Below are 26,571 nucleotides of genomic sequence, written 5' to 3'. Positions count from 1 at the left end.
ACTCGGTTAACATGTGTGCAATATAGACCGTTTATACATGGCAAATCTATGACCCGAATTTTATGAACGGTCACGTAATTACTACAGATATTGACTATGTAAGCTTAAATGTGTTTTACTGTAATGTTAAATGTTTTTTCCCTGTATTTCAGAGCTGAAAGACGATTTGGCAACCTTCTACTCAAACAGATACAGTACAATACCACTGTCACCGCTATTCGAGGAGCACGACATTCCACTTGCAGATTTTTACATTTTGCCTGAAATGAATTTCATTGAAAAGAAAAAGCCAGCTGGGGAAGAGACTAAAACTCCAGTTAAATCGTTGTCGGACTTATTCCAGTCTGCAAAAATTTCTGAAATATATTTATCCGCAGATGCTGGATTTGGGAAAACTGCATTTTCAAAATATCTTGCTATCACGTGGTGCCAGGCTCGTCGACCCGAAACTAAATGCACAAAGTACTTCAACGAAGATGTGATAAAGGCCATGCTTGGTTTTGAGTTTTTGTTTCTTGTGTTATTGCGGGATTCTTCTGATGATTGTAGCATTGATGATTTGATAATGAACCAAATTATGCAAAATTTGTCTCGGGATTTTGCAGTGACAAAAGATTTACTTCAGGAGATTTTGCATCGCGAACGACATCTTGTAATATTAGATGGTTTAGACGAGTGGATTCATCCCGAAAAGAAATGTGCAAAAGTGCCCAAAACGAACCCTCATCGTAATGCACGTGAAACATGTGTAATCCTAACCACGACAAGACCTTGGAAATTAGGTGTGTTGAATCTTAAAACTAGTGAAATAGGTAAGAAAGTGGAACTAGTAAAACTAACCTCTGAGTCAGCACAGACATTAGAGGAAAGGGCGATTTCAAAAATAAAGAATCTGGATATTGCTGAAGCAAAACTCCTGGCCAAACAGTTGAATAAAAAAGTCAAAGAAAATAAACTCGAGGATTTGGAATCCGTTCCCCTTCTTACGATGTATCTCATTTGTTTATGGTGTGACAATATTCCACTAGGACAGTCAAAGTGCGGACTATATGCAAGCATTATTGAACTCCTGCTGTCAAGAACGATAAGCAAACATCCCGAAGTGGAACTAACGTGCGAACCCTCCCAGAGTGATATCCCACAATGCTTCAGTGAACATGAACTTTGTACTAAATACAGCATATATCTGAAAGCTTTAGGAAAATTAGCATTTGAAACATTATTCAGTGAAACAAAGGAGAGCACTCTTGTTTTCAGTAAGTCAGTGGCTGATAAGTATCTGTCACCAAATTATTTGAAATTAAGTCTTGACTCGGGAATATTAACACAAAGTACAGAAAAGACACTAACAAAACAAATTTCTAAATGTTCGTTCTCGCACAAAACAATACAAGAATTTTTTTGTGCATTGTACATTAGCTGTCAAAATGAAAGTGATGTCAAAGAAATCTTTCTGAAGGAATGTAAAAGTTTGCAAAGTATTCTAGACATGTCGACAGTGCTAGTTTTCATCAGCGGAATGAATGCAGAGACCATTTCTTCAATATCTCGTAATTTCATGTCAGTGATCAGTGAAGATACGAGAACGAGCGAATACAGAACTACGACTGGTGAGATTTTTAGTTCGGGCTGTGAACCTCTGAAAGACATACAAGACATGTACATTTCTTGTATGAAAGCAAACACGAGCGATAAGGAACTCAAAATTTGCTGTCAAGATTTTTTCTTTAGTGAAGATTTTGGAGAAGAAAAATACTTTAAGCATCTAGCACGGCTCGCGGGACACAATAAAACAAACATGGCGTCAATAAATATCGACACATACTATAGTCGTTTTTACGTGAATTTATCGGTTGTTGTGCATTGCACGAACTGTTCCAGATCAATAAAATATACTGCCGGGGTCGCGGTGAACAGACGCTACGTTCTGAACTGTTTAACAAGTCGCCGAGATGTCTCACTGTTACATCGCAGGGTGATTCTTGGAGCCGTGAAATGTTGGAAACATTACAGAATAATTCTCTGTTACAAGCAATTTATATCGACGATTTCGAGATGAGCCACGATGTACTGAATGAGTTTCTGAATTATATTATAAACAGAAAAACAATGACGGAGATTAGATTGCAGCGCTTACTTTGTACCGAGCACTGGATGTCGTGTAGTTACAGTTTAGATTTTAGTCAGCATTCAGATCTAAGGACGTTAGTATTGGACAGGATACCTAAAGTGTCACAATTGAAAGTTAATAGTCAAGTGGAACACGTGGAGTTGGAGAGTATCAATCTAGGTGAAATGTCGCTGCCTTCTGAAATGGGAAATATCAAACATGTTTATTTGTCGTATGTAAACATGTCTGCTTCAACATTGCGTGATCTCGTTAAGGTAGTGGAGAAACTTTCACACAAAGTCAAAGTAGCAATAGACAGGTCGTATAAGATAGAACCGAGAACAGAGTTTGAACACGTTAAACAATATATACACTCATCTCAGAATTTCCGAGTTATATCGCAGGATTATAGCTCGTGGTTTGTGTTTGGAACAAAAGTTGAAAGTTAAGTTACTAAATAAACTCAGACTGATAGTGTCAATGTATATAAACATTATTCATTCAAAATGTGTTACTATAAATCATTACACGATGACATATAACATATGTGTAACATGTATATACACGTGTGTATAATTATCAGGAGTAGTGACAGTCGCGCGTGATAAAATAAACATGGATGAATTCTTGGAGGAAAAAATGGACGTTCTTATAACATGGATTTATACTCAAGTAAGTCATTTTATTTGCTTTTATTTATTATATTCTAAACTTTATTTCATATTATAAAACAATTTTATAGAATTGAGCCACGTCATGTTAAAAAGGGCCATCTTTGTAAAATGTTTCATTAAAAAGGTTAATTGAGCTCTGTCTCCAAATTGACCACAGTTACCAGGCTGGTAACATTGCCCGATCGGGCTTATGACACAAAAAGTAATATTTCTTGACAAATAATGAAGATATTTCTTTAAAACTTGGTCCATTTATTAGCTCATCTGATTTTTTGAAAAAAAATGATGAGTTATTAAGCATTACATATAATGCTTATCAAGATAGAAATAACTTTGTTGCCTTCAGTTTAGTTAGAATTACTTCCCTTTTTCAGATTTTTAAGATGCATAATTTTTGAAGTCCAAAAAAAAAATGTTTTAATGCAATGTTTAAAACAGAAAAGGGTTAAATGGCTTTCTATTGCTCTAAACTTGTGCGCCAATACCTTTATTCTATATATTTAGGGTAAATACTTTGTTTCTAGTGCAGATGTATGAGCAACTTTTTTAGAACTAACATTTCTCTATAATATTGTTAGTGAAAGCAGAGTAAAAAATGTATACATCCATGTACTAGCGCAATAATTTAGAGCATTAGAAAGCCATTTAACCCTTTTTTGTTTTAAACTTAGCATTAGAACATTGTTGTTTTGGACTTCAAAGATTATGCGTCATGAAAATCTGAAAAGGGGAAATAATTCATACCAAATCTGAAGGCAACCAAGTTATTTTTATTCTAATTTGTATCATTTGTTATGCTTAATAAATGGACCAAGTTTGAAAGAAATATCTTCATTATTTTTCAAGAAATATTACTTTTTGTGTCATAAGCCCGATCGGGCAATGTTACCAGCCTGGTTACTCTCAAATCCTGTGTAGTTTAATGACAGAATGAGTGTTTATGCTCCCTGTAGGGTTGGGAAGAAGGCGGATGGGGAGTGGGGTTGAGAGCATATAGTCGCCGCCTTGTCCGTTCGTCCGTCCGTCCGTCACACTTCTTGTAGAAAATTTTGGTTAAAGTTTTGTATATAAGCTTGAATCTGAGTGTAACCCACTGATGGGAATGTTTTGAAACTTCACACACGTGTTTACTGTCATGATTTGACATGCAGTGCACATGTTCCATAACTCTTTTTGCATTTTTACAGAATTAGGCCTCTTTTTTCGACTTAGAAATTTTTGGTAAAAGTTTTGCATATAAGCTGGAATCTCAGCACCCACTAAAGGGAATGCTTTGAAACTTCACACACTTGTTAACTGTCATTATCTGACATTCACTGCATAGGTTCCATAACTGTATTTGCATGTTTTACAAAATTATGCCCCTTTTTTGACTTAGAAATTTTTGGTTAAAGTTTTGTATGTAAGCTGGAATCTAAGTACCCACAAATTTGATTCTTTTGAAACTTCACATGCTTGTTAACTGTCATGATCTGACATACAGTGCACAGGTTCCATAACTTTTTTTTTGTATTTTGCAGAGTTATTTTTTTCGACTCACAAATATTTGGTTTGCTAGAATCTCAGTACCCTTTAATGGGAATGCTTTGAAACTTCACACACTTGTTAACTGTCATTATCTGACATTCACTGCATAGGTTCTATAACTCTGTTTGCACGTTTTACAAAATTATGCCCCTTTTGTGACTTAGAAATTTTTGGTTAAAGTTTTGTATGTAAGCTGGAATCTAAGTACCCACTGATTTGATTCTTTTGAAATTTCACATGCTTGTTAACTGTCATGATCTGACATGCAGTGCACAGGTTCCATAACTCTATTTTGCATTTTTTGCAGAATTATGCCCCTTTTTTGACTTGGAAATTTTTGGTTGAAGTTTTGTATGTAAGCTGGAATCTAAGTACCCACAAATTTGATTCTTTTGAAACTTCACATGCTTGTTAACTGTCATGATCTGACATGCAGTGCACAGGTTCCATAACTCTATTTTGCATTTTTTGCAGAATTATGCCCCTTTTTTGACTTGGAAATTTTTGGTTAAAGTTTTATATGTTAGCTGGAAACTAACTACCCATTGATTGGAATCTTTTGAAATCAGGTCTGGTAAAAATCGACTTGAGCTGAATACAGCATCACAGATCGAGCTACTGTTATAATAACCCTAACATGATTTTCAGATATATATTGCTAACATGGTCAGTATTGAACAAATTTGCGATCATCATCGTCGTATTAGCAGCACATAGGTGCAGTAGTAGCAGTAGCAGCAGTAGTAGTAGCAAACGCAACAGTATTAGCAGTAGGAGCAGTCACCAGCAGCAGTAGGAGTAGCAGGAGTAGTAGTTGTAGTAGCAGCAGTAGTAGCAGTAATAGTAGTAGCAGCAGAAGTAGAAGCAGTAGTAGTAGTAGTAATAGCAGCAGCAGCAGCAGCAGTAGTAGCAGTAGGACTAGTAGTAGTAGCAGCAGCAGTAGCAGTAGGAGCAGTCTAACCAGTAGTAGTAGCAGCAGCTGTAGCAGTAGCAGTAGTCACAGTAGCAGGTGTAGAAGTAGTAAATGTAGTAGGAGTAGTAGTAACAGCAAAAGAAGAAGCAGTAGAAGTAGCTGTAGGAATAGTAGTAGTAATAGCAGCAGCAGCAGTAGTAGAAGTAGTAGTAGCAGTAGCAGCAGCAGTGGAAGTAGTAGTAGTAGTAGTAGTAGTCGCAGTAGCAGCAGCAGTGGTAGTATTATTATTTATTATTATTATTATGCCCCCCTTTGAAAAAGGAGGGGTATATTGTTTTGCAAATGTCGGTCGGTAGGTCGGTCGGTCGGTCGGTCGGAATGTAGACCTATCCGTTTCCGGATGATAACTCAAGAACGCTTGGGCCTAGGATCATGAAAGTTGATAGGGAGGTTGGTCATCACCAGCAGATGACCCCTATTGATTTTGAGGTCTGTATGTCAAAGGTCAAGGTCACAGTGAGCCTGAGTAGTAAAACGGTTTCCAGGTGATAACTCAAGAACACTTGGGCCTAGGATCATGAAAGTTGATAGGGAGGTTGGTAATGACCAGCGGATGACCCCTATTGATTTTGAGGTCAGTATATCGAAGGTCAAGGACACAGTGACCCTGAACAGTTAAACGGTTTCCGGATGATAACTCAAGAACACTTAGACCTAGGGTCACGAAAGTTGATAGGGAGGTTGGTCATCACCAGCAGATGACCCCTATTGATTTTGAGGTCTGTATGTCAAAGGTCAAGGTCACAGTGACCCTGAATAGTAAAACGGTTTCCGGATGATAACTCAAGAACACTTGGGCCTAGGGTCATGAAAGTTGATAGGGAGGTTGGTAATGACCAGCGGATGACCCCTATTGATTTTGAGGTCAGTATATTAACGGTCAAGGTCACAGTGACCCTGAACAGTAAAACGGTTTCCGGATGTTAACTCAAGAACGCTTAGGCCTAGGGTCACGAAAGTTGATAGGGAGGTTGGTCATGACCAGCAGGTGACCCCTATTGATTTTGAGGTCAGTATGTCAAAGGTCAAGGTCACAGTGACCAGGAACAGTAAAATGGTTTCCAGGCAATAACTCTAGAACGCTTGGGCCTAGTGTCAAGAAAATTGATAGGGAGGTTGGCCATGACCAGCAGATGACCCCTATTGATTTTGAGGTCATTAGGTCAGAGGTCAAGGTCACATTGGCCAGGTACAGTTAAATGGTTTCTGATCTTCCTGTCCAAAACCATAGGGCCTAGGGCTTTGATATTTGTTTGTTTGTTTGTTTTGGGTTTAACGCCGTTTTTTCAACAGTATTTCAGTTATGTAACGGCGGGCAGTTAACCTAACCAGTATTCCTGGATTCTGAACCAGTACAAACCTGTTCTCCGCAAGTAACTGCCAACTTCCCCACATGATTAATCAGAGGTGGAGGACTAATGATTTCAGACACAATGTCGTTTATCAAATAGTCACGGAGAACATACAACTCGCGACCCTGAGATCCGTAGACCAACGCTCTTACCTACTGAGCTAAGCGGGCGGGCTGCTTTGATATTTGGTATGTAGCAAAATCTAGTGGTCCTCTACCAAGATTATTCAGATTATTTCCCTATGGTCAAATATGGCCCCACCCCTAGGGTCACATGGTTTATATAGACTTATATTGGAAAAAAACTTTGAAAAACCTCTTGTCCAAAACCACAGGGCCTAGGGCTTTGATATTTTGTATATGACATCATCTAGTGGTCCTCTACTAAGGTTATTCAAATTATCCCCCTAGGGTCAAATATGGCTCCGCCCTTGGGGTCACATGGTTCACATATACTTATATAGGGAAAAACTTTGAAAATCTTCTTGTCCAAACCACAAAGTCTGTGGCTTTGGTATTTTGTAATTTAGCATCATTTAGTGGTTCTGTACCAAGTTTGTTCAAGTTATCCCTCTCGGGTCAAATATGGCCCTGCCTCAGAGGTCAAATGGTTCATATAGACTTATATAGGGAAAAACTTTCACATTTCTGAAGGTACAGGCTTCAAATTTGGACTTGCATAGTTTTGTGTTCCGAAATAAAATTTGACCTTGATTTTGACCTAGTGACCTACTTTCACATTTCTCAAGCTACAGCCTTCAAATCTGAACCACATGCATAGTTGACCTTGATTTTGACCTTGAGCTAGTCTTGAAATTTGGAACATTCAAAAATGGATGGCTTAGTGGATGGTGCCAAGATCAATCTGTAATCTCTTGTTAGGTTAATAGGTTAAAGGTCAAGGTCAGATTAAACCAGAATGGTAGAATTTTTGTTTACAGTGAGCATATAATTTCTGTTCCTTGTGCAATTACTGAATGCATCAAGGGGGGCATTTCGTGTTCGACGAGCTCTTGTTATACCAGATTTATACTAGTAGTAGCAATAGCAGTAGTAGTTTAAGTAGCAGTAGGGTCTTTAATGTATAGATATTATGTATTATTTCTTCTGACAAAGCACAATTATTATCAACGGCTTCCCAGGCTACAGCAGCAGTAGCAGCAGAAGTAGTAGTAGAAGCAGCAGCAAAATAAATAGCAGCAGTAGTCGCAGTAGGAATAGTAGTAATAATATCAGCAGCAGCAGTAGCAGTACGAGCAGTCGAAGCAGCAGCAGTAGTAGTAGAGGCAGTAGGAATAGTAATAGTAGCAGTAGCAGTAGGAACAGTTGTAGCAGTAGCAGTAGGAGTAGTAGTAGCAGTAGCAGTAGGAGAAGTAGTAGTAGTAGCAGCAGTAGTAGTGGAAGATGAAGCAGCAGTATTAGCAGAAGGAGCAGTTGTAGAAGCAGTAGCAGTATTAGTAGTAGCAGCAGTAGTAGCAGTAGCAGTAGTAGTTTTAGCAGTAGTAGCAACAGTAGTAGGAGTAGAAGTAATATTAGTAGTAGCAGCAGTAGTAGTGGAAGATGAAGCAGCAGTAGCAGAAGCAACAGTATTAGCAGTAGGAGCAGTTGTAGCAGCAATAGTACTGGTAGCAGTAGAAGTAGTAGCTGTAGCAGTAGTAGTTTTAGTAGTAGTAGCAGCAGTAGTAGGAGTAGAAGTAAAATTAGTGGTAGTAGTAGTAGCAGCAGATGTAGAAGCAGTAGCAGCAGTAGTAGTAGCAGTAGGAATAGTAGTAGAAGCAGCAGCAGTAGCGGTAGGAGCAGTAGAAGCAGTAGGAGCAGTAGCAGTAGTAGTAGTAGCAGTAGCAGTAGTTGTAGTAGTTGTAGTAGTAGCAGTAGCAGAAGGAGTAGTAGTAGCAGCAGAAGTAGCAGCAGTAGTAGTAATGGTAGGAATAGTAGTAGTAAGAGCAGCTGCAGCAATATTAGCAGTAGGACTAGTAGCAGCAGCAACAGTAGCAGTCGAAACAGTAACAGCAGTAGCAGCAGCAGCAGCAGCAGTAGGAGGAGGAGGATGGGGAGGAGAAGGGAGTAGAAGTAGTAGTAGTAGTCGCAGTAGCAGTAGTAGAAGTAGTAGTAGTAGTTGCAGTAGCAGCAGGAGTACTACTAGTAGTAGAAGTAGTTGCAGTAGCAGCAGAAGTAGTAGTAGTAGTAGTAGCAGTAGCAGCAGAAGTAGAGGCAGTAGTTGCAGTAGCAGCAGAATTATTAGTAGAAGCAGCAGCAGTAGTAATAGCAGCAGTAGTAACAGTAGCAGCAGTAGGACAAGTAGTATCAGCAGCAGCAGTAGCAGTAGTCGAAGCAATAGGAGCAGTAGCAGTAGCAGCAGCAGTAGTAGAGGCAGTAGGAATAGTAGTAGTAAAAGTAGCAGTAGGAACAGTCGTAGCAGCAGCAGTAGTTGTAGTAGTAGCAGTAGCAGTAGGAGAAGCAGTCGTAGTAGCAATAGTAGTAATAGAGATAGGAGCAGCAGTATTTGCAGTAACAGTAGCAGGAGTGGAAGATGAAGCAGCAGTAGTAGCAGTAGCAGCAACAGTAGCAGCTGCAGCTGCAGCAACAGAAGCAATTGCAGAAGTAGTAGCAGTAGGAGTAGTAGTAGCAACAGACGTAGTGGTAGTAGTAATGACAGCAGCAGAACAATAGCAGTAGCAATAGCAGCATCACCAACAGAAGCAATAGCAGAAGTAGTAGCTGTAGTAGGAGTAATAGTAGCAGCAGAAGTAGAAGTAGCTGTAGCAGTAGTAGCAAGTAGCAGTAGCAGTTGCAGCAACAGGAGCAATAGCAGAAGTAGTAGCAGTAGTAGGAGTTGTAGAAGCAACAGAAGTAGCGGTAGTAGTGGCAGCCGCAACAGTAGAAGCAGTAGTAGCAGTATCAGATGTAGTAGTAGTTGTAGCAATAAATGCAGCAACAGTAATAGTAGTAGTAGTGGTAGTAGTAGTAGTAGTAAAAGGAGAAGAAGTGCTTAAAAATGAACCATATATACGGGGATATGCAGCATCTCTACATATACAATCTACAGTGAGCTATATTCAGTGTAAGCTATATACGGTTTTATTGTCAACGAATACAGCTTACAGGTGAGCTACGGTATATACCGCGCAAGCTCTATACCGCGTAGCAACGTGCAAGTGCCCGAAAAATGGAAAGAAATAGGATGTATTTATTAAGGGGCGTCTTTGACGCCACAGAAACACATTTTTTACCGAATTACTGCTATAAAACCACAATACATAACAAGATGGACGTAAATGTCACCGCGTTCACGCGGTGTTCGGCCTAGACTTCCATTCAACATTACAACATTATAAATTCTATGAATATAAACATGACTGTATATATTTAATCACGTTGCTGCTGCTGCCTTACTATACGTTTCACCTAAAAAAGACTCGAACGATGAACATTTAAGAAGCGAATCTTTACTTGAGCATTTTTTGCTTTCAAATTATACATTTGTATGATTCCCTGCCATAGAGAGTGAAAACCATTTCATGAAACTGTCAATACCAAACACGTGTAGCAAATATTGTCAAAATGTATAATTATTCTGGCATTAAACTGCTGTTCTTTTCAATTTTCAAGGACGATTTAACAGGAGAGAAAACAAGTTCCTTCCCAAAGCATAAACGTATTATTGCCCCAAAACGGATAATTCAAAAGGGAATGACATGAACGTGAAAAAAAGCACAGATATTCCCACACATTTAATTGTTTATCAGTTTTTACGTGTTTTATGTTAGAATAGTGTTAGCGCATCTTCTTTTCGTGTTTTACTATCTTTAGAATACCCCTAGCCCTACAGGCTCGGTTATCAACCGTTGAACCAATCCCTTGGGATTCTGCTGATGTTATAATTATGAAAAACATGGGTTATCCCTACAATAAAATGATCTTTACGCACTAAAAAGGTCTAATTTCCAGTAAGTTCCCCTTTTTTAAATTAGTGTTCTCTGACCTTATATCTCGTGTTAAGGTGTTCTAGATATTTCATTAAAGATCGATTGTTTAAATTCAAAAACAATTTAAAACCTTAAACACTACCCTTTCTGTTAAATCCAGTTACTACCAACAAAATTGATTTTCCCATTCTTAAGAAAATTACTGATTTAATTCAGTATAATCTATCTCTTAACATTGTTTTAGTTAATGCACATCTGTTTCATTATTTAAACGTCACTGAGACTATTTATCGTCTGTACATTTAATTAACTAATCAATACATGATTGTGTTTCTACACCAGTTTCTCAGTACCGGTTAATGCATAGTCATAGCTATTGTATCAATGTTCAGTGCTCGTCCGGCACATTTCGGCAACTCTCGTCTAGGTCGACATCCGGTGTTTGTCGTTTCCATAGATATATTTCCTGTAGCTGCTTTCCTTGGTTCATGTTAGCGTCTTCGAATATTGTTTGACCTTTGGCCTCTGCGTCAAGTTTTTTTTTTTTATTTACGTGGTTACATAATTATATGCAGTAAGAGAAACATTCAAATCATTGTAAATACTCGTAAATTATATGATTTTCAATGTCTTTTTCAGGTTCAATTTCCCTTTATACTTCAAGAGCATAGATGTATTTCCGGTTGCTAGGCAGCATAAATACAACCACCATTACATACATGGCATGACCGCTTGTTTCTGGCAATTAGACAAAAGAATTTTGCAGGACTGTAATCGTATTATACCCAAAAATCTGTGAGAAAAACTACTTGGAATTATTAATTTTCATTACCATGGACAAATCATACTGTTTTACTTAAATTAGTTGGTAAAGAAATGTTGGACTTTCACTTGTATAAACATATCGCTTTGAGCTCATTTTTCTAACTAAGAAAAGTCAATAAGTAAAGTTTTGTATGTAAGTACGGTAAGTATTAACTGGAAGGGTTTCAAACAGTCACGCGCGCTGTCAAAAGACAACTTAAGATAGTGTTTGATTTGACTTCATTTTAAATGTTAACAATATTAAGTGTTATTTTAAGATATAAAGTTTTAAAATGCCTGCAATGGTAACGGCCCTGTTGCAAAGGAATTTTGTTGTGTTTGACATACCAGGGCAAAGAAGTTGCAATCTTTTTTATGGAATTGTTTAAATATTAAATGCATTTTGTTCTAAGAAAAAAAATATATTGTGAGACATGTTTTTATGTTGTCACCAAAATCACTATTTGTTTGCATAGTCCTTAGCCTTATACTACAATATTTAATATTTTCATGCATAAGTCTTCTTATTAAAGGGAAAATCCCTACTTATCTGATCTGGCTTGTAGTCTCTGTAGAAAATTATTTGTTTCTAGCAGACGACATTAATATTAATAAAATTATACTAAGAAGAACATATTTGTACGAAAACCTTGTAAAGTTCTCAGTGGACTTTTCATAATTTTGATAAAAAAGTAAAACTGTGAACCCTTTTTAGCGCGACTTTTCGAAGAAAATGTAGAGCTATTGCATACGCCCCGGCGTCGTTGGTTAAAGTTTTTGATAAAGTCAAATATCTCTGTTACTATCAAAGCTATTGACTTGAAACTTAAAATACTCATTCACTATCAAAGTCTACACCAGGAGAAATAATCCCCATAACTCTGATTTGAATTTTGACGGAATTATGCCCCTTTTTATGCCCCCCTTCGAAGAAGGAGGGGTATATTGTTTTGCAGATGTCGGTCGGTAGGTCGGTCGGTCGGTATGTCGGTCGGTCTGTCGGTCGGTCGGTCGGAATGTAGACCAATCCGTTTCCGGATGATAACTCAAGAACGCTTGGGCCTAGGTTCATGAAAGTTGATAGGGAGGTTGGTCATCACCAGCAGATGACCCCTATTGATTTTGAGGTCTGTATGTCAAAGGTCAAGGTCACAGTGACCCTGAATAGTAAAACGGTTTCCGGATGATAACTCAAGAACACTTGGGCCTAGGATCATGAAAGTTGATAGGGAGGTTGGTAATGACCAGCAGATGACCCCTATTGATTTTGAGGTCAGTATGTTAAAGGTCAAGGTCACAGTGACCCTGAACAGTAAAACGGTTTCCGGATGATAACTCAAGAAGGCTTAGGCCTAGGGTCACGAAAGTTGATAGGGAGGTTGGTCATGACCAGCAGATGACCCCTATTGATTTTGAGGTCAGTATGTCAAAGGTCAAGGTCACAGTGACCAGGAACAGTAAAATGGTTATCCAGGCAATAACTCTAGAACGCCTGGGCCTAGTGTCAGGAAAATTGATAGTTAGGTTGGCCATGACCAGCAGATGACCCCTATTGATTTTCAGGTCATTAGGTCAAAGGTCAAGGTCACATTGGCCAGGAACAGTTAAAATGGTTTCTGATCTTCTTGTCCAATACCATAGGGCCTAGGGCTTTGATATTTGGTATATAGCAAAATCTAGTGGTCCTCTACCAAGATTATTCAGATTGTTTCCCTGGGGTCAAATATGGCCCCACCCCGGGGGTCACATGGTTTATATAGACTTATATAGGAAAAAACTTTGAAAAACCTCTTGTCCAAAACCACAGGGCCTAGGGCTTTGATATCATCTAGTGGTCCTCTACTAAGATTGTTCAAATTATTCCCCTAGGGTCAAATATGGCTCCGCCCTGGGGGTCACATGGTTTACATAGACTTATATAGGGAAAAACTTTGAAAATCTTCTTGTCCAAACCACAAAGACTATGGCTTCGGTATTTTGTAATGTAGCATCATTTAGTGGTTCTCTACCAAGTTTGTTCAAATTATCCCTCTAGGGTCAAATATAGCCCCGCCCCAGGGGTCATATGGTTCATATAGACTTATATAGGGAAAAACTTAGAACCTTCATGTCCATAACTTACATCATTCAAATTTGGACCACATGTATAGTTTTGAGTGGCAAGATGAACCTTGACATGAGTTGACCTTGATCTTGACCTAGTGACCTACTTTCACATTTCTGTAGCTACAGCCTTCAAATTTGGACCACATGCATAGGTTTGTGTACCGAAAAAAACTTTGACCTTGTTATTAACCTAGTGACCTACTTTCACATTTCTGTAAAAAATGGCTCAGTGGATGGCGCCAAGATCGCTCTGTAATCTCTTGTTAGGTTAATAGGTTAAAGGTCAAGGTCAGATTAAACCAGAATTGTAGAACTTTTGTTTACAGTGAGCATATAATTTCTGTTCCTTGTGCAATTACTGAATGCATCAATGGGGGCATTTCGTGTTCGACGAGCTCTTGTTAACTTAGAATTTTTGGTTAAAGTTTTTGATAAAGTCAAATATCTCTGTTACTATCAAAGCTGTTGGCTTGAAACTTAAAATACTTATTTACTATCAAAGTCTACACCAGGATAAACAATCCCCATAACACTTAATTGAATTTTGACAGAATTGTTATGCCCCTTTTTAACTTAGAAATTTGTTAAAATTTTTGATAAAGTCAAATATCTCTGTTACTATTAAAGCTTTTGACTTGAAACTTAAAATACTTATTTACCATCAAAGTCTACACCAGGAGAAACAATCCCCATAACTCTGATTGAATTTCGACAGAATTATGCCCCTTTTAACTTAGATTTTTTTGTTAAAATTTTTGATAAAGTCTAATATCTCTGTTACTATTAAAACTCAAAATAGTTATTTACTATCAAAGACTACACCAGGAGACACAATTCTCATAACTATAATTTGAATTTTAACAGTTATGCCCCTTTTTAACTTGGATTTTTTTTTTACTGGCGAAGCTCAAATTCAGAGTCAAGCACTGAGAAAAGTCGAGCGCGCTGTCTTACGGACAGCTCTTGTTTATACGCCCGTCTCTGAAAAAGCGGGGCGTATTATGTGAACACCCGTCGTGGGCGGTCGGTGTCCTAAAGCACTCTTAAGTCAAACAGTTTTCATCCAAACTTGGTGACAATGTTTGTTGCCATAATATCTCGGCCAAGTTCGATAACAGCAAAATCGCCCCATGCACTCTTGGGTTATGGCCGTTGAATTACTCGAAATTTGCAAATTTAGCCTTGTCCGTCCTCTTAGTCAGTTTTCATCCGATCTTCACCAAACTTGGCGACAATGTTTGTGGGCATAATATCTCTGCCAAGTTCGATAACCAGCCAAATTGCCTCATGCACTCTTGGGTTATGGCCCTTGAATTACTCGTAAAACTGCGAATTTAGCCTTAAAAAATTTTCCGCTCTTTTAGTGGAACAGTTTTAATCCGATCTTCCACAAACTTGCAGATAATGTTTGTGGGCATAAGATATCAGCAAAGTTCGATAACCAGCCAAATCGCCTTGGGCACTTTTGGATTATGACCCTTGAATTACTCGAAATTTGCAAATTTAGCCTTGTCTGTCCTCTAAGTCAGTTTTCATCCGATCTTCACCAAACTTGGCGACAATGTTTGTGGGCATAATATCTCGGCCAAGTTCGATAACCAGCCAAATTGCCTCATGCACTCTTGGGTTATGGCCCTTGAATTACTCGTAAAACTGCGAATTTAGCCTTAAAAAATTGTCCGCTCTTTTAGTGGAACAGTTTTAATCCGATCTTCCACAAACTTGCAGATAATGTTTGTGGGCATAAGATATCAGCAAAGTTCGATAACCAGCCAAATCGCCTTGGGCACTTTTGGATTATGACCCTTGAATTACTCAAAATCTGTGAATGTAGCCTTGTCTGCTCTCTAAGTCGAACAGTTTTCATCTGATCTTCACCAAACTTGCTGACAATGTTTGTGGGCATAATATCTCGGCCAAGTTCGATGAACAGCCAAATCGCCCCTGGCACTCTTAGATTATGGCCCTTGAATTGACAGGCGTATTTTGTGACAGTAACCTCTTTTGTTGTTTTATATGATTGTGAAACAGTCTTTGATTAAACAACAGATGGAAACTTTTCTATGTAGAGACTAGTTGTGTTGTAAAACTATTGGAGTTACTTAATGAATGGAATGACTAATTTTTTTTATCTCTACTTAAATATTTCTAAAGTTTCACTTATTTCTACATATTAAATGAATAGATGTTGCAAGAGAAACAATCTTTTCATCAACAAACGTTGGTATTGCAAGAAAAGGGGACTACGGACTATATAATAAACATAAGCTTACAAATACTAGTATTGCATTACATGTAGGTCTATTATAGCAAGATAATGTTTTCCTTTTTAAATTATAGCAATTAGTAAGTGTATATATATTTGATAGACTATGGTAGATGTATGGTATGTTCGCCTTATGTAATTTGTTTTATATATGAACTGTTTTGAGTTTTACCAGTTATGTTTATGTTGATTGCTTGTGAACAGAATACAAAATAATTTAATGCTGTTTTGATCGTAACCTTGTTACAATGACACGTTATTTGCTCACATGAGAGCACAAAATGCTCAAGTGAGCATTTGTGATCGTCCTGTGCCCGTCCTCATCTGTCGTCAACAACTTTGGCACAGTTGCAATGAAACTTGGTCAGAATGATAGCCTTAAAAAAATGCTCTATAATATGAATTATAAACCTAGGTCAGATTCGTAGGAAACCTTGTTGAATCTCTAAAGGCCACATTTTTAGCTCACATGTCACTTTGTGACAAGGTGCGCTTTTGTAATCGCGCAGCGTCTGTCGTCTGTCCGTCCGTGCGTAAACTTTTGCTTGTGACCACTCTAGAGGTCACATTTTTCATGGGATCTTTATGAAAGTTGGTCAGAATGTTCATCTTGATGATATCTAGGTAAAGTTCGAAACTGGGTCACATGCGATCCAAAACTGTCAGAAGGTCTAAAAATAGAAAAACCTTGTGACCTCTCTAGAGGCCATACTTTTCAATGGATCTTTATGAAAGTTTGTCAGAATGTTTACCGTGATGATATCTAGGTCAAGTTTGAAACTGGGTTATGTGCCGTCAAAAACTAGGTCAGTAGGTCAAAAATTTAAAAAAAAACCTTGTGACCTCTCTAGAGGCCATATTTTTCATGGGATCTGTATGAAAGTTGGTCTGAATGTTTATCTTAATGATATCTAGGGCAAGTTTGAAACTGAATCAACTGCGGTCAAAAACTAGGTCAGTAGATCTAAAAATAGAAAAACCTTGTGACCTCTCTAGAAGCCATACTTGTGCATGGATCTTCATGAAAATTGGTCAGAATGTTTATCTTGATGATATCTAGGTCAAGTTTAAAACTGGGTTATGTGTCCTTAATAACTAGGTCAGTAGGTCAGATAATACAAAAACATTGTGACCTCGCTAGTGGCCATATTTTTCATGGGATCTGTATAAAAGTTGGTTTGAATGTTCATCTTGATGATATCTAGGTCAAGTTCGAAACTGGGTCAGCTGTGGTCAGAAACTAGGTCAGTAGGTCTAAAAATAGAAAAACCTTGTGACCTCTCTGCAGGCCATACTTTTGAATGGATCTTCATGAAAATTGGTCAGAATGTTTACCTTGATGATATCTAGGTCAAGTCCGAAACTGGGTCATGTGCGATCCAAAACTCAGTAGGTCAGTAGGTCTAAAAATAGAAAAACCTTGTGTTCTCTCTAGAAGCCATACTTCAAATAATACAAAAACCTTGTGACCTCGCTAGAGGTCATATTTTCATGGGATCTGTATGAAAGTTGGTTTGAATGTTCATCTTGATGATATCTAGTTCGAAACTGGGTCAGCTGTGGTCAGAAACTAGGTCAGTAGGTCTAAAAATAGAAAAACCTTGTGACCTCTCTAGAGGCCATACTTTGGAATGGATCTTCATGAAAATTGGTCTGAATGTTCACCTTGATGATATCTAGGTCAAGTTCGAAACTGGGTCACGTGTCATCAATAACTAGGTCAGTAGGTCAAATAATAAAAAACCTTGTGACCTCTCTAGAGGCCATATTTTTCAATGGATCTTCATGAAAAGTGGTCAGAATTTTTTTCTTGATGATATCTAGGTCAGGTTCAAAACTGGGTCACATGAGCTCAAAAACTAAGTCACTGTGTGAAATAATAGAAAAAACGATGTCATACTCAGTTCAAAACTGGGTCATGTGGGGACAGGTGATCGATTCAGGACCATCATGGTCCTCTTGTTATTTTATAATGTTCCCAGAAATTGTTTCATCTATAGAATTTGAAACTCTATTATTTCAGGTCAAAAATAGGTCACTATGTCAAATCATAGACAAACCAAATTAAGACAGTACAAGCTATATTTTCTACCTGAATTTCATAAACCATTTGCTGGAATGTTTGCACTATGAAATAAAAGTCGATTTCAGGACTGGGTTACACGAAATCTTAAACAGGATTGCACTTTATATTTATCTATGTAATTACTTGATTGATTTGTTTCAAACTTATTATAATAGTTATTCCACATCATCACCTACATCATATGGATCAAGGGCTCTCAAACACTCATATCAATATTTCATGAATTATTCCCCACCTTTTACTTCAGATTTCAGGTTAAAGTTTTTATTTACTTACAATCTATCTCAGTTATTAATAAACGGATTTGATTCAAACATAATATATTTGATCCACATCATCACCCGAACCTTATGACGCAAGGTCCATAACTCTAGCAGCATGCAAGTTTTCATGAATCCGTAGAATTTTATATCGAGAGGATTTGATTCAAACTAAAAATAGTTATTCCACATCATCACTCACAATATGATACAAGGGTCATAACTCTTGCACCTTTGTTAATGGATTATCTCCCCTTTTAATTTAGAATGAAAGGCAATGTTGTTTTGATGTTAATTTTATCTGCTGGGATTTCTTAAATCATTTAAAGAAGTGAAAGAATTTTCAAATGAAAAAGTTATCAGCATTTAAATATTTGGTCAAAATGGCAGCCATTTTGTTTTCATTTATTTATTTATTTACATTTAGGTCACAGCATAAAAGAACACATTACAATACATAAATATCACAGACATGTCATTCATAAAACATACTTTCTAAAATGAAATCTCAATGCTTTACATTAAATAGCACAGTATCACAATTTGCATATACAGTGAAACACCGCTCGCTCGAGCATCGATGACTCGAGCACCCGGGCTCGCTCGAGCAATTCATGTGGTCCCGGCCGATTTCCTTCTATTTTCTATGTGAACTAACCATGGCTGGGTCGAGCATCGATAACTCGATCGCTCGAGCATGACACCTGGTCCCTGTGTATTAATTTACTCTTTGTTGCTTATGGCAAACTCGAGCAGAGGTGTCAAATTTTTTCACACCATGTATCGGTTAATTTAAAATTTTCGCACGCCGTGAGAATTGCATGGTCTATTCCCCGACTATCTTAAATGTATGTTTGTCGGTATATTTGACCTAATAATGAGATTAATTATTGATGAAAGGTGGAAGAAAAATTTTACTGATCAAAATTGTTATTAATTATTACTTTTTTCTGCGGGATCGAGGGGATAATTATGAGGTCTTAATATTTTAATCAACAGTTGTTTGCACGCAAATAAAGGAAATAAGATAGCCTTTTCATAAAATTGAGACAATAATTATGAGATCTTAATTTGGAGAAGAAAATTGCGAATTCGATTACAGTATTTAAAATAAAAAAATAAAAAACAACATGAAAATAAAATGTCTTAGCTGTTTCTTCACATGTGCCATTTACGATCTGTCATAAATAACGTTTGCAATATGTTTTTGTGAAAACGTCACGAGTGTGTTATGATTACGCGTCACCATTTCCTCTGCAAATGGTCTCGATGACAATTGGTAAAACAAACTTCAATTTTCTTCGTATGTTGGTCAATGTTTGGGTCGCTCGAAATCATGGATAACTCGAGCATTTTGCTCATCCCCTTGCGACCTCGAGCGAGCGGTGTTTCACTGTACTTTCAATAAGATAATACCAAATGTCATTACTAAAAATTACATGTGTTATCAAAATACTAGGGACCTATGGATAACCCATTAAGCTAAGAGCTTATTTCCAATGGGGTCCATTTTACACATAAAATGATGTAGGACAGATTACTGGGGGTCAAGACTTAGGTGGAAAACGGAATTATTAAAAGTATGCTTAAAAAATAATATCACAGACACATGTATTCCAACAGAGATCAATAGTATACAAAATCACTGTTACATTCTGCTACTAGATTTTTATTAGATGCTCTTTGGCCCAAGATTTGTACCTCTGAAAACTTTCAATTAATTTAATGTTACTAGGTAAGGAATTCCAATCCTTCATCTCGGCGATATATGACCTTTTTGTGTCGATTCGCCGTAAAACCCAACTCATTCATTCCAATCCTTTATACCGCTGTAATAAAAAGTCTGTTTACTTATGCTGTTGACACTAGGTACAGTAAAATTACATTCACTAGATCTTGTATTATGTTTTATACTGTCGCACTTTCGTACAAAATTATCATTTAAATAAGGTGGATATTTGTTGTGAAATATTCTATACAGGTGACTTAATCTTAGTTGTGTAACTCTATTTCTAACATTCAACATGTTCAATTCAACAAAATCTTCACTTGTAATAGACTCTCTAGGCAACAAAAACAAAATAGCAGATTTATTATATTTCTATGCACAGTTTTGAATTGCATATACTTATTATTGTAAAATAACTTATTTTTATACGCCCGTATCTGAAAGAGCGGGGAGTATTATGTGAACACCCTTGGCGGGCAGGCAGCATCCAAAAGCATGCCCATTCTCTAAGTCGAACAGTTCTCATCCAATCTTTACCAAACTTGCTGACAATGTTTGTGAGTATTATGTCTCGGCCAATTTCGATAACCTACCAAATTGCCCCAGGCTCTCTAGAATTGTGGCCCTTGAATTACTCGAAAAACTACCAATTTAGCCTTGTGTGCTTTCTTAGTTGAATAGTTTTCGTCCGATCTTCACCAAATTGCTGACATTTTGTGCAGAATATCTCTGCCAAGTTCGATAACCACCAAAATCACTCTTGGATTGTGGCCCTTGATTTATTCGAAAAACTGCGAATTTAGCCTTGTCCGCCCTCTAAGTCAGTTTCCATCCGATCTTCACCAGACTTGACAACAATGGTTTTGGGCATAATACTGGTATATCCCGGCCAAGTTTGATAGCCGCACAAGTGACGCCTGACACTCTTGGATCATGACCCTTGAAGTTACATAACTGAATATTTCGACGGGCGTATTTTGTGACAGCCTGGCACTCTTGTTTTTCTTTGGCATAAAATGTTCACTTCTATAAGATGGAAACCTCGGGCTTATCTCAAAGGTCAAGGTCACACTTTGTGGGTCAAAGGTCATTGTAGAGCTTGTATCATGCATATTTAAGCAATCCGTTTTATACACTCGTTTGAAAAACGCGACGTATTATGGAAACGCCCCTGGTGGGCGGGTGGTCAGCGTCCACAAACATTGTCTAGAGAGTATCTTCTTCATGCATTGAAGGATTTTAATGTGACTTGGTACAGACGTTTACCAACATGAGACGGAGTGTCAAGCATAAGAACCAGGTCCCTAGGTCTAACGTCAAGGTCTCACTTAGAGGTCAGAGGTCAAATTCAATAAAGACTTTGTCCTGAGCATTTCTTCTTCATGCATGAAATTTTTTTTTATTTCGCACAGTTATGAGACAGTGTGACATGCGCATAAAACAGGTCCCCAGGTCTAAGGTCAAGGTCACACTTATAGGTCAAAGGATACAAGAACAAAAACTTTGTCCTTAGCATTTCTGCCTAATGCATGGAGGGATTTTGATGTAACACAAATGTTAACCACTATGAGTCTGAGTGTCATGCGCAAGAAACAGGTCCCTAGGTTTAAGGTCAAGGTCACACTTAGAGGCCAAAGGTGCTGGTGGGCTTGACATTCTGTCTATGGGCATGCAGAATGTATTTCTAGTATTGTATACATCCAACAATTTGTTTATTTTTTTGTTATCGAACGAAATCTTCAATGTTTATTGACGTTAAAATAGAACGGAGTTAAGTTTTTATATCTGCTATTTTTAGCTCACCTGAGCAATGTGAGTTTTTGAAATCGCTCAATGTCCGGCGTCTGTCTGTCAACAGTTAGCTTGTGTATGCAATAGAGGCTGTATTTTTCAACTGATCTTCATGGAATTTAGTGAGAATGATTGCCTTGATAAAATTTTGGCTGAATTTGAAAATGGGTCATCTGGAGTCAAAAACTAGGTCACTAGGTCAAATCAAAGAAAAACATTGTGTATGCGATCGAGGCTGTATTTTTCAATTTATCTTCATGAATTTTGGTCAGAATCATTACCTTGATAAAATCTAGGCAAAGTTTGAATATGGGTCATCTGGGGTCAAAAACTAGGTCACTAGGTCAAATCAAAGAAAAACCTTGTGTATGCAATAGAGGCTGTATTTTTCAACTGATCTTCATGAAATATGGTCAGAATGATAACCTTGATGAAATCTAAGCAAAGTTTGAAAACATGTCATCTGGGGTCAAAAACTAGGTCACTAGGTTAAATCAAAGAAAAACATTGTGTATGTGTTAGAAACTGTATTTTTCAATTAATCTTCATGAATTTTGGTCAGAATGATAACCTTGATGAGTTCAAAATAGGTCATCTGGGGTCAAAACTAGGTCACGAGGTCAGATCAAAGAAAAACCTTGTGTATGCGATAGAGGCTGTTTTTTTTCAACAGATCTTCCTGAAAGTAAGTCAGAATGATTGCCTTGATGAAATCTAGGTAGAATTTGAATAGGTCATCTGGGGTCAAAAAGTAGGTCACTAGGTTAAATCAAAGAAAACCCCCGTGTATAATAATAATAATAACGACTTTATTTTGAGAGGCTACACATTTGGGTGTGCCCAATCTTCCATGTCGGCCTCAATGTGTATGTGATAGAGGCTATATTTTTCAATTGATCTTCATGAAATTTGGTTAGAATGATAGCCTTGTTAAAATCTAGGTAAAGTTCGAATATGAGTCATCTGGGGTCAAAAACTAGGTTACTAAGTCAAATCAAAGAAAATACTTGTTTTTGCTCCAATTTAATGATAATTGGTCAGAATATTTTTTTCCGTGAAATCACTAGGTCAAACATGTTGTATTATAGTGTGTTTCTCAGGTGAGCGACCTAGGGCCATCTTGGCCCTCTTGTTTAACTATCAGGTCATGCATATTAAATGAAAGTACTGCGGCAACATACAATACAAAAGGTACAATACAGATTTTTTTCTGGCTGTTCATATTAACTTGTGAAATACAAGCAATTTATTTTATGCTAGCTAATGAAATACCGTATTCTATCAGTTAAATATTTTCATATTTCATCACTCACACTGTGAAAATATAAAATCTATATTTTCACACTGTGAGAGATATAGCTCCGCCCCCTCATTACATTGTGTATGAATTTTAAATTATTTGCTTAAAACAGGATGAAAATTGTAGCCGCACTTTGTTCTTTATAGTATATTTCTCGATTCAAATTATTTTACTTAAAGAAAGTTTCATACCGTTATGCAGCAAGAAATAAAACAAAATGGAACTTTATGTTGCATGCGTCTTTATAACGTCACAGCACGTCTGACGTCATGTCTGTTTACGCGCGTCTGTTTCCCGCGCTGAGATTAAAATAGTTGCAAAATGCACATCTCAACGTAATTGAGCATAAAATAAAAAGAAAATTTGTTTGTTTTTCGTGAATATAGAATATATCTCACCTCGAATTGAGAAAATTTTCACATTTTCACTCGCGCTACGCGCTCGTGAAAATATTTGAAATTTTCTCACTTCTCAGTGAGATATATTCCATATTCACTCAAAACAAACAAATATCCTCTATATATTTGACAGAAGTTTTATAGGTAAATAATAAAGTTATATAATTTCATACATTCTGTTGTATATACTGTAATAAAAGATTGTTGTTTATGTATATTGCTTTATTGACGTTGAAAATCGTTTGCTCATTATATTTGCTTTGTCTATATTAATGATAAAAATAGTATCAATTTAAATAGGTGCAGTTTCAGTAGTTGTTATTGAACGAGTTAAGTTGAATGATAGCATTCGAGCACTTGGCGAGCATAATATTGTTTAATCAACGAGTTCTATAACTAAAGGCAGTTTTAATCAGAATGTTTTATCACATAAAAGTTAAAAAATACGCTCTACTTTGACTCCAGTATTATAATCCTGGTACTATAAGCAATGAAGACATTAGGTATAATTTGGCTACCCAGACCTGAGCTTTCAAATAGTGCAAGTATTGACCAGTCTGACGAAAAAGCATTATGATTATGATAAACTGAATTCTTTCGGTTTGTCGAAAGTGTATAAATTGGTTTTATCTCATCACGGCTGTGCAAAAGCAGTTTCATAATAAATATTATTACTTATTCGTTTCTATTTCCCGTAAAGTTACACTGGTACCAGAAACGTCAATATTTTTCCATACACTGACGCCTGAATTTCATATCGGGAGCGTGACATAATTCAGTGTGTGTTGTTGCACTGTTTTTTTTCTGTTAAGTTCAGTATTGTCGGGCTGTTGAACAAATTTATGATATTTACATTATATTTATACGTGTAGATGCTTATGTAATAAAAAGATTATTATCTTTGTATCGGGAAATATGCACTCGTTCTTTAGCAGAAGAATATTGTGCTCCTAGAGTCATGCAGTATTTCCACTGAAAAACTCATGCATATTTCCAGATACAAAGCTAATAACTTAAACCTATAATTATAGTTCATGAAGTGTATGTCCATACTTGAATATTTTATTTCATTAACTTTTTAATGCATGGCCTAGTGTAGGTTCTCAGTGTAACACATATTCTGATAAATAATAAATAAAAATTGTGTGAGTCATTTATTGAAATTGCATAAATATATGAATATAATTAAAATATGTCACTGAATTTGGACTTGTGTTATTACTAAACACTTTCCAAGGATTTGGTTACTCCTTATTGTATCTACACATATCCAGCAAGGGTAATATTCGTCTGAACAAGGGCAATATTCATATGAAAAGAGGCTATTTCCTTACGTACTAGGACAATATTAATACGTACAAGGGCAATATTCACATGTACAGGGGCAATATTTATATGTACAAGGGCAATACTAAATATTCATACGTACAAGGGCAATATTCACATGTACAGGGGCAATATTCATATGAAAAATGGCTATTTCCTTATGTACTAGGACAATGTTCATGTGTACAAGGGTAATACTAAATATTCATACATACAAGGGCAATATTCATATGTACAAGGGTAATACTAAATATTCATACATACAAGGGCAATATTCATATGTACAAGGGCAATAATAAATATTCATACATACAAGGGCAATACTAAATATCCATACGTACAAGGGCAATATTCATATGTACTAGGACAATATTCATGCGTACAAGGGCAATACTAAATATCCATACGTACAAGGGCAATATTCATATGTACAAGGGCAATATTCATATGTACAGGGGCAATATTCATGTCTTCAAAAGATAGACGGTTTCGCGAAATCTTATTTCTAATAAAGTTGACCTGGACCGGTGGACCCGTATTCATAAAGCTCCTAAGGAGAAAACTAGGAAAATCCTTAACTTTGTAAAATTTCCTGAACAACAGCACAAAAGAAAAGTGTAGACTTTATAAAATTTATTGATAATCTTCATTACTATGCCAGACTGTATGTGACAATATTGTTAAGACATTCCAATTATCTTGACGATTGTCCACAAGATCACTTTGAAACTTTTCCCTTAGTCCATTAAGGAAAATTTTCCCTTAGGAGCTTTATGAATACCAGCCCTGAACCGAGCTGTCCGTATGGTAATAGAGCATTCATTGACCTTCTAATGAAATTAAATTTTGCAGTAGGAAGTGCAGCGTCGAAGTAAAAGCTACAGATTAATTAATTTGAAAGTCAGTAAGCTCTTACGACTTAAAGAGCGTAACAGAAATTGAAGAGGATAGAATTTTATGATGAAAAAAACCTAAGTGTCTGAGGCGGGATTCGAGCTCAGGTCGCACGGGTTTGAAGTCCAATGCATTAACCACTGAGCGAAAGCGTTGACTCCCTGACGCAGTTGTCCGAGATTGTTTTTTTTTTTTATATTGTTTTATATTTATACTTACAAGCTATGTGTAAGCGGTCGTACCATTTCTCCTCTTCAAAGGAGTCATATTTTGGCAAAGGAAGTACCAATTAGGCACTAGATAAGAATCAATTTCCCGGACGAGTTACCAATTTGCCATGTTTGTTCAAATTGTACTCCTGTGGTCAAAATTGGTCCCGTCCTGGAGTTCACTATATTTACATAGCCTCAGATTATATAACTACTTTAAAAAAGTTTCTAGTCTAAAAGCTCAAGGCCTAAACCTTAGTGCATAGGATGTACATTGCGTAATACTCGACCTAGTTTGTTTAAATCATGAACGCAACCTGTCAGAGTAGACTTACTACAAAGAAATCAAGTCATGTTGGTTTATGCCCTATGAGATACATCAAATAATTTAATTATTCTGAAAAAAAATAACCTGACGGCCTAACTAATGGGCCTAACGTTTGTATTCACAGTTTTCTTTATCGTAAATTCTACATCATTATTTTACAATAAATACCCGAGAAAGCCAGGTCATCATACCACCTGGCCGCTTACTTCAGGCTGCCAGGCCACAACCTACATTGAATTTATAAAAAACATACAATAAGAATCTCGAATTATATAATTTTATTCAACACGATTAATAAATTCAAGATGAAAAGACACTCGAATGATATAAAATATCCTCTATTTTAAAGTTTGTGTGGAGTTATTATATTGAGCCAGATAAAAAATTACTGTAGCAGAAGTTACGTTGAGCTTGCACATTACGTTTCCCGCCATTTCTTTGTTTATGCAGACGGCAGCTTACGTACAGGCCTGTACCTCTGTAATCGCCTGCCTGGTGCGTATAATCGAACCA

At 36.9% G+C, this 26,571-nt stretch overlaps 2 protein-coding genes across 2 annotated transcripts; both read left to right on the top strand.

Annotated features, from left to right (window-relative positions):
* Position 1: 1 nt before the first annotated feature.
* Positions 2–24,504, top strand: LOC123545113 (uncharacterized). Its single transcript, XM_053530628.1, has 2 exons — positions 2–2,782; positions 11,201–24,504. Exon 1 carries the CDS (start codon positions 131–133, stop codon positions 2,057–2,059), a length of 1,929 nt encoding a protein of 642 aa, XP_053386603.1. The 5' UTR covers positions 2–130; the 3' UTR covers positions 2,060–2,782; positions 11,201–24,504.
* On the top strand, positions 8,555–9,305 carry LOC123559419 (antifreeze protein Maxi-like). Its single transcript, XM_045351213.2, has 2 exons — positions 8,555–8,705; positions 8,947–9,305. Exons 1-2 carry the CDS (start codon positions 8,555–8,557, stop codon positions 9,303–9,305), a joined length of 510 nt encoding a protein of 169 aa, XP_045207148.2.
* Positions 24,505–26,571: the final 2,067 nt, after the last annotated feature.

Source organism: Mercenaria mercenaria, chromosome 18 (assembly GCF_021730395.1).
Source record: "Mercenaria mercenaria strain notata chromosome 18, MADL_Memer_1, whole genome shotgun sequence".
NCBI classification, from domain to species: domain Eukaryota; kingdom Metazoa; phylum Mollusca; class Bivalvia; order Venerida; family Veneridae; genus Mercenaria; species Mercenaria mercenaria.
This window is presented reverse-complemented; position numbering and strand designations above follow the sequence as displayed.